Source organism: Oryzias latipes, chromosome 11 (assembly GCF_053564925.1).
Source record: "Oryzias latipes strain Hd-rR chromosome 11, Olatipes_Hd-rR_3.1".
NCBI lineage: Eukaryota > Metazoa > Chordata > Actinopteri > Beloniformes > Adrianichthyidae > Oryzias > Oryzias latipes.
In genome coordinates this window covers 5052452-5065290 of record NC_136247.1, presented here as the reverse complement: position 1 = coordinate 5065290, position 12839 = coordinate 5052452, and the positions used below count along the sequence as shown (strand labels likewise).

The 12839-nt window shown below is 44.4% G+C and overlaps 1 protein-coding gene and 1 long non-coding RNA gene across 3 annotated transcripts; one reads left to right on the top strand and one right to left on the bottom strand.

The window, feature by feature from the left end:
- Positions 1-2273: 2273 nt before the first annotated feature.
- Positions 2274-5701, bottom strand: LOC144995129 (uncharacterized). Of its 2 annotated transcripts, XR_013658762.1 has the most exons (3): positions 5206-5701; positions 2629-4128; positions 2274-2472 (listed from the first exon to the last, which is right to left on the bottom strand). It is a non-coding gene; the product is annotated as an uncharacterized LOC144995129 (long non-coding RNA). The 2 variants fall into 2 exon arrangements; XR_013658761.1 differs by having other exon boundaries at positions 2274-4128.
- On the top strand, positions 4933-11457 carry sh3bgrl3 (SH3 domain binding glutamate-rich protein like 3). The gene is made up of 3 exons (XM_004074248.5): positions 4933-5086; positions 6250-6417; positions 10558-11457. The coding sequence occupies exons 1-3, from the start codon at positions 5042-5044 to the stop codon at positions 10621-10623; spliced, it is 279 nt and encodes a 92-aa protein (XP_004074296.1). The 5' UTR covers positions 4933-5041; the 3' UTR covers positions 10624-11457.
- Positions 11458-12839: the final 1382 nt, after the last annotated feature.

Sequence of the window (12839 nt, the reverse complement as noted above, 5' to 3'; positions counted from 1 at the left end):
ATCAAAGGTTTTCTATCGCAATCCATTAACAATTTAAGGGGTGTCTTAAGCTGGATATGCAATGAAGTGAATAAATAAAATACAGCAGACGAAAAGAAAGTACGCTTCTACACAAATGCTCCTATCATAATGGCAGAAATGTTCACATTAATATAGTCAAGGATATAGTACACTTTAAAGTTTATAAAAGTTGATTTGGCATGATATAGGCCTTTCAGACACTGATTTATGGATTTGACTGCCCCCCCCGGTGCTAACCACCCCTGTCCCAGTAATGAAGTGCAGTTAGTGCTTGATGACTTGCATCTCCTTCTTCGGGAGCATCTCAGTCTGAATCTGACCGAATCTCCACTAATCATCCAAAATATTAGTTAAACATCAAAATGTTTAAGAGTTTTAGGCATAGCAACACGTGTGCCTGACAGCTCCTGAGGGTTTCTACTCTCAGTTTGCCTCAGTCTGAACAGACCCGTCCTCTGTCTGTGGGACGCCTTCGTCTCTCGGGCTTTGGCTCCACTGAGGCTTTTGGGGGGGGGGGGGGGGGTCTTCATGTTAAAGGAGCATAAGCGTGACCTCTCCATGCAGCTGGACCTCTGCTGCACTGCAGACATGCAGCTCTGCTCTGTGCACGCTTGATGCGAAGAAGCTCAACGTGACGGCTCATCTCAAAGACCGTCTCAAAGGGAAAACCGTCCCCATGGCAACCTGTGGCGCCGTCTCCCTGGAGCCAGGCTTCAGCTCTGATCTACATTCATGTCAGGCTCACATGGTGGTAATTTGCAAAGCAGACTGAGTCTGTGCTGTCCGCTGGTTTGCAGCGAGCAGCATCCTCTCAGCTCCTCTGAGCTAAAGTCTTGTCTTGATGGTCAGATTTTTGACTGAGGCGGCATCAGGAGTTCTTCACTCAGGCACACGCTCTTGTTTTTAGAATTAAGCATACAAGGCCCTGCATGCATTTATAAGATTTTACCTTCATAGAGCGGAACATGCACAGATTATCACATCAGTTGCAGCAAATCATTTCTCTAAGTTCACATAAGTTTTTTTTTGCTGAAATTTCTTTTACCCATAAAAGGGTTTTTTATTAACGGATTAACCCTTGTGCTATCCTAGGCACTTTACCATTGGGAGTGGGGTCATCTAGACCCACTAGACAGTGCTCTGAAGCTTTTTTCTTCAATGATTTGTGATCTTCACTGGTGTCCATGGATTACATGAAATCTTTCCACCTTTATCCACCTTTGTCATGGTAGGGAGAACACATCAATGGTCATCTTGACCCCATAGGATATCACAAGGGTTAAAGAAGGAAGAGTGAGCTGGAATCCGAACCAAACGATGATCAGACTGATTCTCCTTTAGTGTTTCTAAGCCAGTTCAGCTCCTCTCTGCTCCTGGTCAGATTAGAGGTTGAAGGCTGATCTTACGGATCAAACAGATGATTAAAATGATGCTGAAGGCAGACTAGGGAAATCTGAAGCCTTAAACTCAGTGAGTCCAGGTTTGATGAAGGCCTGAGACTGGTGGGAGAGGAAGACTGTGAGGAGGACCAAATGTCAAACAAACGAGGAAGATCCTCCATTCAAAACATTGAAGGAGTTTCAGATTCAGAAAATAGTTGTAGGGGAATAATCTTCACCTGTGGAAAGTAGAGGTTAAGGTCTAGAAGAAAACGTATTTTAAGATAAATGTGTGAACAGCCGTCAATCACCATCAATCTATCTTTAAAAATCATCTGAAATATGAATATGTTGGATACCAGCAGGCATTCAAATGCAGCTGCACTCCCCCCAGACTGATGAGGGAAGTGTCCGGCTGTTTTGACCACTAGAGGGCACTAAAGAAATCTTTAAAGTCCCACTCTGATCATCTTTTGATCCATTTTCAAAGTGTTCTCAGTGGTCTTTTTATTATGATGTGTTGTTTTCTAGGACATAGTTTCTGCAGAGCAGCAGCAGTTCATTAAAATTCACCTCTGAGTTGTGGGCACGACATTTGACTGGATTAACCCCGTACCCCTTTCCCCTCCAGTTACTAAGAGCTCTCTGTTTACACTCTCTCCTGCTAGCTTCCAGCCCATCACACCCCCAACCTAACATTAGCGGTGCAACAAAAATGGTGAGCAGTATCAGAGCTATCCAGCCGTACAGTTTAGATCCAGATTCCAGCTCAGACGAGGAAAACAAAGCCGTCACATATGTGCCCTTTCTCTGACATCACTTTTTTGTATGCTTCCGGATTTACAACAATTTGAATAAATGAATACTCAGAAATGCAATTTTAATCTTTATTTTTCTTGTCTATGCCCTCCACCATCAGAAAAATGCCACAGGAACAAGTTAAAAACACCATTTTCATTGAGGTGGGTCTTTAAATGAAGCTCTTCTGTAGCCATCTTCATCCATTTGATCTCTAAATGTTGTGATGCTGGCCTCCACAAACCCAGGCCTACACAGGTGACTGATTTGACTCCTGGGTTTAAACAGACAGTCATGTGGAAAAAGTTTTAGTTTTAATGTTCTGTAATCAGGCAGCTTTCAGGGAAAGAAGTATCACCTGAAAAACGTCTTTCTCCAACAGTTTGATAATAACTGTTTGCATCATTTATTAAATCTCTTCTTTCCTTACCCATTTTTGAGAGAAAGAAAACTGTGAAGTCCTGAATAAGTTACAGATTCACCAAGCCCTTTCCAAGAATCTTTTTGGTGTTAAAGGCTCGTCTGTGGGTCAGGTCCCTCTGCTGCCCTCTAGTGTTGTCAAAGGCTCACTGCAGTGAGGTAAACTGGTGTTTTCCAGTAGGTTTGCTGCCTTCAGTCTGAAACGGAGACAAGATCAGTGATCCCACTCGTAGCGTGGACACATTTCCCTCTCTGAGGGCTTTTGCTGTGTGTGCTGCTGTAACCTGACCCAGTATTCAGCAAATCCCCGGCATCAGCCGAATGGTTGGACTCGCTCCCACATTCTTCCCATCCAGCTCTCAATGGGAGTCACACAGCCTGCTTCAGCTCCTGTAATTCAATTTCCTCTCAGCTCAGCGAACCCAAACGAGGCTCGAAACGCCTACAGCTACAGCGCAAACAACCATTCTCAAAGTGTGTGTGTGGGGACACACACATGGACAGGAGATCTATACAAAGCCAAAGTTCTGCAAAGAACAAATAAAGTTTCGAATGAAGTATACAGAAGACTTCAAAGGTCATTTAAACAATTGCAAAACCACAAAACACCAAGAAAGGAATGAAAATGTGAGAACTGAGGGAGAGAATGAGCTGTGTGACCTCTGGACCACACCCTGATCAGACGCAGATGTTCCTGAGTTGCTTGAACCTTTTCTTGATGTTGAGATTAGCTGGAGGCTCCCAGGTCATGTCAGGGGCCCACAGAGGCTTTTTCACCCTAATCGATTTATCTGCAATCTCCCTCCAACATACTGAACCAGAAACTTTAGATTTTGTCTGAAAACCCTTTTTGCTATAAAGTCGACGAACATGCTGAAGGCAAAGCTACGTGTTATCTATAAACACATTCCTGTGCTCGGGTTGAACCACACAGGAAACGGAGCCAACGGGTACAACAAACAAACAAACACACACATAAATAAACAAAAACATTTCTCATAAAGTTGTGTTCGGTCCTCGTGAAGCAAGCAAGCCAATATGAAACGCACCAGTTTCTGTTCCTGATTTAATTTCAGAATAAGAGGCAGACCTTTTGAAATTTTATTTTTTGATCACATCCTTTTTCAAATAATCCATACTTAAAGTTTTTTGTATATACAAAAAAAACAAAACAGAATAATATTGAAAAATCAAAACAAACAAAAATTAAAGCAAAAAAAAAAATTTCAAGAAGAAAATGACAGATCCAGTATCCCTCAAATTGAATATTAATAGTACATGCAGGTCATTTCTTTCATTTCTTTGAATCATAAATTGCAAATTATTTGGAAAATAGTTTTTGGTTTACACAATTAATTAAAATATAGGAGTCCTGGCTGGGGGACCTGAACCAGAACACCAGTGGGGGGCCTTTCTGTGTGGAGTTTGCATGTTCTCCCCGTGCATGCGTGGGTTTTCTCCGGCTTCCTCCCACCGTCCAAAAACATGCTTCAGAGGTTCACTGGTTACTCTAAAGAAGATGAATGAATAATAATAAATAATTCTGTCCATGTTTATGAATTTCATTTCACAATCATGCTAATGTGGAACATAGTGCAATTGCTGTAAACATTTCAAATAAGAACTTCTTTGCATACAGGTAAGATCAAAATTAGATTAAATGAGACAAATAATTGTTAGCTGTTATGTCTTATATTTTCACTAATGATTAATTCATAAGCAGCTTTTTTGTTGTTTAATCTGAGATCAGATGAGTTTTTCAGAGATGAGCTCATTCAGTCATTTTTAAGCCATCTTTATCTTTTGGTATTAAGAACAACATTTATTCAAATTAATATTTTAGATTAAATGTAGGATCCGACTCTGAGCAGTCAAACATGAAATCTTCTATAGAAAACAAGAGAATAAAACATCTTTTAAGCAGAAATGTACATTTATGAATTGATTGGTGACTAACTCGATTTACTTAATACAACATTTTGCACTAATGACTGACAGAAAAAAGGCCATATTCAAAACATGACTTGTGTTAAACTGATGAAAATCACATAATAATTATAATAATACATTTTATTTAGAAAGAATGTGCTTTACATTTTGAAAATAAATCTCAAAGCGCTATGGTTAAAATTGTAATAAAATGTGTGATGATTAAGATTTAAGCAGAAGTATAGTTAACTTAATTGAATTATTAAATTAAACTTAAATTAATTTTGTCTGGTAGGGGCTGTGAGATACTGTAATTGTATCTGTAAATCCCTTAAATGTAAATAATGTCAATAGAAAATATTGTCCCTTTTGGGAGGCTTTTATTTTGACAGCAACACTTGTCAGGCCCCTTTCCGGTGAAAACAGTTCATTTTGACCGGAACCAGAGGAACAGCTTTCAGGCGGAACCACACAAGCAAAGTGGACTCGGAGCCATGGGGATCAAGCTGTACTACACCACCGTGACCGCCTCCCGGACGGTGAGTCCCGCGGACGTCAGCCTTAACGTCGCCGTGCTTTGACTCGGTCCTCTGCGGCAGCAGCGAGCGGAGCTGCGGTCCAGCAGACACACCCAGCAGCTTCCTCCGAACCGACTCACCGGGCCTGCGCGGGTCTGCCTCCGAGTCAGGGCGGTTGTTCGGCGGCAGGTGCGCGGAGGGATACCCCGAAGTTCATCAGTTCCTTTCACCGGAGCCGCGCTTTTTGCTGCCGCCTGTCGGGTTTTAGCGCGGTCGGAAGGCGGTACCGGTTCAACACACACACACGTGTTTAACCGAACCGAGATGGTACCGAGCTACGATTTTAAAAGCGCTTTAAATCGGAGTGGAGAGGTCACACTTCCGGTTCCTCAGTCTGTCATAATCTGTGTGCGCCAAAATAAACCCGGTTTTTATATAAAAAACACAAATAAAAAGAGAGGAATGTAGAAAGAAAGAAGACTCTTCAACAATGCAGAGAAACGATGAAGATAATTGACTTAAAACGAGGATAATATACGACATTTAATCACGAACTTTTCCTAAACTTTGTGCATTTAGAGCTAAAGTTTAACTACATTTAGAAGCCAGGGCGCTGACATGATGTGAGCATTCAGGACCGAGTTCTGGGTTCTGGGTTGTTGTCCTACAGCATCTGGTGTTCATCAATGGTGTGTGTGTGTGTTTGTGTGTGTGTGCTCCTGCAGCATCATCATCTCAAAAATGAGAAAAATGTCAGCATTGTGGCCTTAAATGAGGATTGTTTGGGTTTTTTCAGTCCTCAGTGTTTGTGATCCACAGCCCAGCGTGACCCGTTGTGCAGATTTATGGTCTGTTTGGACTTTAACTGTGGACGGCTTTCATTCAAACTCATTTCTGTCACGACGTTGTGAAACTCTGCAGTTGTCTGGCAGCTTTCAGGAAGATGAAGCGGTTCCTCTCCAGTTTGAGGATGTAAAGCTTTCCTGACGGTTGGGACGTGGCCGTCTGCACGCTTCTTCCACTTCCTGCTGGGCTTGTCGCCCCCCCCCGGTCATAAAGATAGCAGACTGCTCGCATGTCTGTGAATCATCTCCCAGCAGTTACAGATACACGGCGCCGCGCTTTGGGTTGGGCGGGGGTCCGTTTTCGTTGGGTGGCGTCTGACCTCGGCTCCTGTTCTGCAGGTGAAGTCCCAGCAGGCAGAGATGATGCGGATCCTGGACAGCAAAAGCATCCGGTACGAGCTCATCGACATCTCTGTGGGGGGGGAGCTGCGAGATGAGATGAGAAGCAAGGCGGGAGACCCCACAGCCGTCCCCCCCCAGCTCTTCAACGAGGACCAGTACTGCGGGGTGAGGAGACACTTCGCAACAGGCCGTGTTGCCGGTTTGACGCGGCTGCTGCTGTTTGGGGAGACGGCGTCTACTTAAAAATACAGGCGTCCTCACCGCCGCCCGCCGGGTTCAGATCACGACGGTTTTAAACACCAGAAGACGCGGTTTTCTGTCTTTAGAAACCCTGACAAGCATCAGTCTGAAACTCTGTGAGGTCTTTGGCCTTTAGATACGCTTCACAAGGCTTTTAAATACCACACATTTGTGGTTTTGTCACTGTGTTGGGTTGTGTCTCCTGACCCAGAGGTCTGCAGCCTCCAGCGCTAAAACGACCATTTGGGCCACTAAGCTAAACCAAGTGAGAGCTGCAAGGTTCCACTTCAACGTTTAGAAAATATATGTTCATTTATAAAAATGTAGCTTTTAAAGATTTACAACAGTGTTATATCGTTCTATGAAACTCAAGTTGAACTTCTTTTACATCAAACAGCAGCAAATACTAGTTCCTTTCAAAATAAAATACACCCTGCAGCAGATTCACTTTAATAAAAAAATGCATGAAACACAGCATGTTCTCTATCATGCATCCTTTTTTATTTTCATTTTTTATACCATTGCATATGAACACGACAACATTGGTGTAAATTTTATACACATGCATGCAGTTCTACAGTCAAAGACCTTTGCCTCTGATGTGCAGCAGATCAGATAACGCACTTTAAGCTCCTAAAAAATAACTGACAGTATATTCAATGTTTAACCACCATCAGTTATCGGATGAGTTAAGAATCTAAACGGGAAACTCAAATGTTAGCTTGTGTCTTCAAAGCTGCAGACCTACAATGGAGGGACGAAGAACTGCATGAGGCTCCAGAGCCTCAGTGGAGGAATTCAGGCGGTGCTTTTTATTCTGATCCTCACACTTGTGAGGAAAATCCACACAAGTGACATTTGATAGAAATGTGTTGATTCTTTGTAGTTTCTGACTTTTAATGTCAATCAAATCCAACAACAGCTTTTGATCCAAACCTCCTGCTCTGACAGCGTTCAACTTCCACCTTTTATGTCCAGTTTACGTTTAAAATTAGTGGAAGCAGAAACGTTTGACTTCCCTCATGTATTCATACATATTTATGATGAGATAAATGGCACAAAAGGAGAAATGGCATCCATATAAAGTCACCAGAAAAGGAAAAAAACATGTTTTTAGACTCCAAAAAGACAGATTTAATATTTGGATCAGTGTTTTTTCTCATGGTCGGTCTCTGTAAGAGTTTTACCGCTTCAAAAAATTTTACACAAATCAAAGAAAATTGTTGAATTCTGTTTAGGGAAACTCGGATTGTTTTTTTTTTTATTGGAGATTTTGGACTCTCAGAACATGGTTCCATCCATGTGCGTAGAGCCGCACATGTAAAGTGGACCGGTCCGTCCGGGGCTGTACGTAGAGCCGCACATGTAAAGTGGACCGGTCCGTCCGGGGCTGTACATAGAGCCGCACGTGTAAAGTGGACCGGTCCGTCCGGGGCTGTACATAGAGCCGCACGTGTAAAGTGGACCGGTCCGTCCGGGGCTGTACATAGAGCCGCACGTGTAAAGTGGACCGGTCCGTCTGGGGCTGTACATAGAGCCGCACATGTAAAGTGGACCGGTCCGTCCGGGGCTGTACATAGAGCCGCACATGTAAAGTGGACCGGTCCGTCCGGGGCTGTACATAGAGCCGCACGTGTAAAGTGGACCGGTCCGTCCGGGGCTGTACGTAGAGCCGCACATGTAAAGTGGACCGGTCCGTCCGGGGCTGTACATAGAGCCGCACGTGTAAAGTGGACCGGTCCGTCCGGGGCTGTACATAGAGCCGCACGTGTAAAGTGGACCGGTCCGTCTGGGGCTGTACATAGAGCCGCACATGTAAAGTGGACCGGTCCGTCCGGGGCTGTACGTAGAGCCGCACATGTAAAGTGGACCGGTCCGTCCGGGGCTGTACATAGAGCCGCACGTGTAAAGTGGACCGGTCCGTCCGGGGCTGTACATAGAGCCGCACGTGTAAAGTGGACCGGTCCGTCCGGGGCTGTACATAGAGCCGCACGTGTAAAGTGGACCGGTCCGTCTGGGGCTGTACATAGAGCCGCACATGTAAAGTGGACCGGTCCGTCCGGGGCTGTACATAGAGCCGCACATGTAAAGTGGACCGGTCCGTCCGGGGCTGTACATAGAGCCGCACGTGTAAAGTGGACCGGTCCGTCCGGGGCTGTACGTAGAGCCGCACATGTAAAGTGGACCGGTCCGTCCGGGGCTGTACATAGAGCCGCACGTGTAAAGTGGACCGGTCCGTCCGGGGCTGTACATAGAGCCGCACGTGTAAAGTGGACCGGTCCGTCTGGGGCTGTACATAGAGCCGCACATGTAAAGTGGACCGGTCCGTCCGGGGCTGTACATAGAGCCGCACGTGTAAAGTGGACCGGTCCGTCCGGGGCTGTACGTAGAGCCGCACATGTAAAGTGGACCGGTCCGTCCGGGGCTGTACATAGAGCCGCACATGTAAAGTGGACCGGTCCGTCCGGGGCTGTACATAGAGCCGCACGTGTAAAGTGGACCGGTCCGTCCGGGGCTGTACATAGAGCCGCACGTGTAAAGTGGACCGGTCCGTCCGGGGCTGTACATAGAGCCGCACGTGTAAAGTGGACCGGTCCGCAGGACCGTCGGCTTCCTGCCAGGAATTGTGTTGCTGAAGCTGTTCAGTGAGAAACGGAGGCTCATCCTGGATCCCAGCACTCCGGGCCAAGCTCACGCTTTGAAGGAGGGGAAGAATGAAGGCGTGCAGCGGAAACCTGATGCTACTGTGCGGATCGGTTCCCCCTCATGGGGGGGTCAGGATCTCTGGTGGTACTCGAGCCTCGTCTGCTCTGAGCGGAAATCCTTCTGATGGTTTTTGTAGCTCAGCTTTTTAGTTTGGAGGTTCTTGAGAAGAATTTGAGGCAGAGCCTCTATCCGAGGAAGAATCCTCCTCCTCCTCCTCCCCCACACCCTTCTGTGATCTAACCTGACATAAAGCACCTCGACGAAGAATGCAGGCACCGTGTTCCAGAAGGCCTGCTGTGATGGGCTGCATGGCATAAACACAGTAAACATTTGGTGACAAGTTGGTGATCAAATGACCATTAGAAAACTTCTAAAATGAGATCAATCCATAACTGATCATGGAAAATGAGATCTGGATTGAGACATGGTAGGTTTATTTTACTATCATTCCAGTCCAATGTGTGGAAACACTTTGATTTTAGCAAAGACATGTGACCATCCAGAATGTTCTAGTAATGGAAAAGGGGCTGTAAGCGCTTTACTACCTTCCTCAAAGGCCCAAAACTTAAAAATATCTAAATAATGTTGGTCTTTTAGTTTAAAATCTTTAAGCATGCAGTGATTATATATCTGTCCCAAAATGACAGTTGCTCTTGCAAACACACACAAAATTCAATAAATAAATGACAGTTTAGAAAGAACATTATTTTATTTGGTTTCTGTGAAGTTTACATGGAATTGCATTTTATTAAACTGGTGGGGGTAAAATTTTCAACTAATTTACTTGAATGTTATTGAAAACTTTTAGGAAAACAGCTGCAACTTCAAATTTTCTGTGCCTCAATTATTACAGACAATGCATGTGAGGCTGTAATCAATACGCCAATGTTTTAAATCTGTGGTTGCTGGTGTGCCGCAGGATTTTTGTCAAGGAAAAAGTGGACCTTGACTCAAAGTTTGAAAAGAAAACCACTGCTCTAAACCAGAGGCCCTCGAATCCAGGCCTGGAGGGCCGGTGTCCTACATGTTTTCCAACCAACCTGCCATTGAAGCTCCTTAGTGGCTAAACACACATGATCCAGGTAATCAGCGGCAAATAAGGGGGGGTTTCTGGAAAACCATCAGGACACCAGACCTCAAGGTCTGGATTTGGGGATCCCTGCTAAAGCATCAGAGCTCTGATGCTTTGGGCTAATAAAGAACAGCAACATCTGGTGGCCAGAAGACGTAAAAGCAACGTGATAATGTGGAGAAACAGTCTGTCAGAGTAGAAGACATCTTTGCTTTAGACTTATTTCAGCTGGAAGTCCCAACTGGAATCATTTCTCTGTTTTCATGTGACGTTTTCCTTTTTTGCAGAATTATGAAATGTTTGCAGAGGCTGTGGAGGCAGACTCGGTGGAACAGTTTCTGAAGCTGGCCTGAAGGAGAAGAAGGTAGCAGGACAGTCTTCCTCTCTGCCCCGACTCCCCCCACCCTGCAGGGGCTCCACTTCCCGTCCTTCTGCCCCACTGGCTCCTCCACTTTCAACGCCAAAATGAAGAATGCCAAAAATCCAGCTGTTCAGACGACGCGCATTCCCCTCCTGCACCCCTGGCCTCTGCACATGTCTCAGTTTCCTGTGTCACTTCTTTGTAAACCAGGGTCACTTCCTGCTCCTAGTCTGCGGCGAGTCCACGCGCTCTGAAAAAGTGCAGTAATTAGGTCGACTCATCTCAGCTGTGGCCACGTGATCGCTGCAGAATAAACTAATCCATCTGATAACATCCAACCCAGAATCTGTGGAAACGCACCTCCAGTTCCTCCTTCAGGTGCTCAAATGCTTCATGAGGAACGATCACAGGGGCAAATCATGCTCATTAATCTGGGTTATTAGTCACGAGAAGCAAGAAAACTCATCTCCAATCTTGATCATGTTTAATGTTTCCTTATTAAAGCTCCACAAAAACTCATTGAACACACAGAAAGTCATGTTTACCTCTGAAACAGGGATTTGTGTTTCCATTAACTTCTTTCAAACGGCTGAGGGGTTAAATTTCAAAGATTTTTCTCCAATTATGAAGTTGTGTCAGAAAGGAAGTTTATTTTGAAAATTCCATCCAGCAGTGGAGTTTGAAACCCCTCTCACTCTCAGATGATGTTGCACAAAAAAGGGAACATTTTTCTCCAATCACGTGAAGTCTTAAGGTCCTTGTTCAAACTGTGATGGGAACAATAATTTCAGCGGATTTTTTTTCAAAATAAAAGCATTTGACCAGATGAGTCGTGTTGATGTCCTGTAGAGTTGGCGTGTTCTATTCACATTTGGTGCCAACAGAGTGTATCTGTCTGTGCCGCTGTAGTGTTAACGTTACGACATGCTGCTCTTGCCCCCAGTGACCGAGCAGGGATGCCGAAGTGAAAATGATCTGAAGAATCCATGCATTTATGAGGTTACCCAGCAGTCTTGAGGGAACGGCACGTTTGGACCTACGCCGGTTATGGAGCTCAGCTCAGACGAAATGTTTCTGTGCAGTCTTAAGCAGCTTTTCCCGCCCAATCGTCTGTGTGCTTTGATTTGGGAGCTCCTGTGATGTTCTGTAGCTGTCTGCTTGTTGTTGATTGTGTTCTCACGATGAATCTTTGTAAAGACATTCCAGTGGTTCACTTTGGCTTTGCTTTTGGACCAACCTCCTTCGACCAAAACAGAAAAACAAAGGAGAAAATGGGGGGGGGGAAAAGATGCAGTTGTCTTCCAAGAAGATTGATTCATGGATTAAAAAAAAAATACTAAAAAATTGAGTCTGTGTGGTTCTTTTGTTGAGGTCTTTGTTGGCGTGCAGCAGTATCTGGACATATTCCTCGAATAAATGTGGAATCTTTCCTAATAGTGCAGACATCTGCCTGAATCATGCCTCTTCATTTACAAGTGGGTGGGATGTCAGGACTGGTGTGGTTTCCTCAGAAGCCACTGCTCTGCGTGTTCCTGCTACTGCCTGAGGATCTGCAGGAACAACACAGCAGCTTTTTGTTTTTCCATGCAGACATTCTTGGGTTAAGGTCAAAAGATTTTTGTTTTGTGAAAAAAAAAACTGCATATGTTAAATGTGTACTTTTATTTTGAAATGAAATGACCCTGGTGCACAGCTTTAGTGCTTTGTTCCACCATTAGGAAGTGAACCATTGCTAGAACACTACAAAAGTGGAGGGCACTTATGGAGGGCAGTGGTGGTGCTGCCCTCCATAAGTTTGGGTTTGGAGAATCATTTGTCAATTGGATTAAAATATTATATCACAACCCCAATGCATCAGTCATATCTAATAGACAGACTTCCAACAGGTTTTTTCTTTGAAGAGGAACTAGACAGGGTTGCCCACTCTCCCCCTCTCTTTTTGCAATATTTATCGAGCCTCTAGCTGCAGCAATAAGACAGAATGAGAGTATTAAAGGAATTAAAACCAAACACAGCCAACATAAAATTAGTCTTTATGCAGATGACAAATTACTATTTTTAAATAATTCACGTTCTGTAAATGAATCAGCAACACTTTATTAATGAACTCTCCTCCATAATCAGACTACCGTACTCAATTAATTGGAATAAATCTGTTTTATTATCACTGAACAGCAATGCGAAGCAAAGATTCTCGATACCAATTAA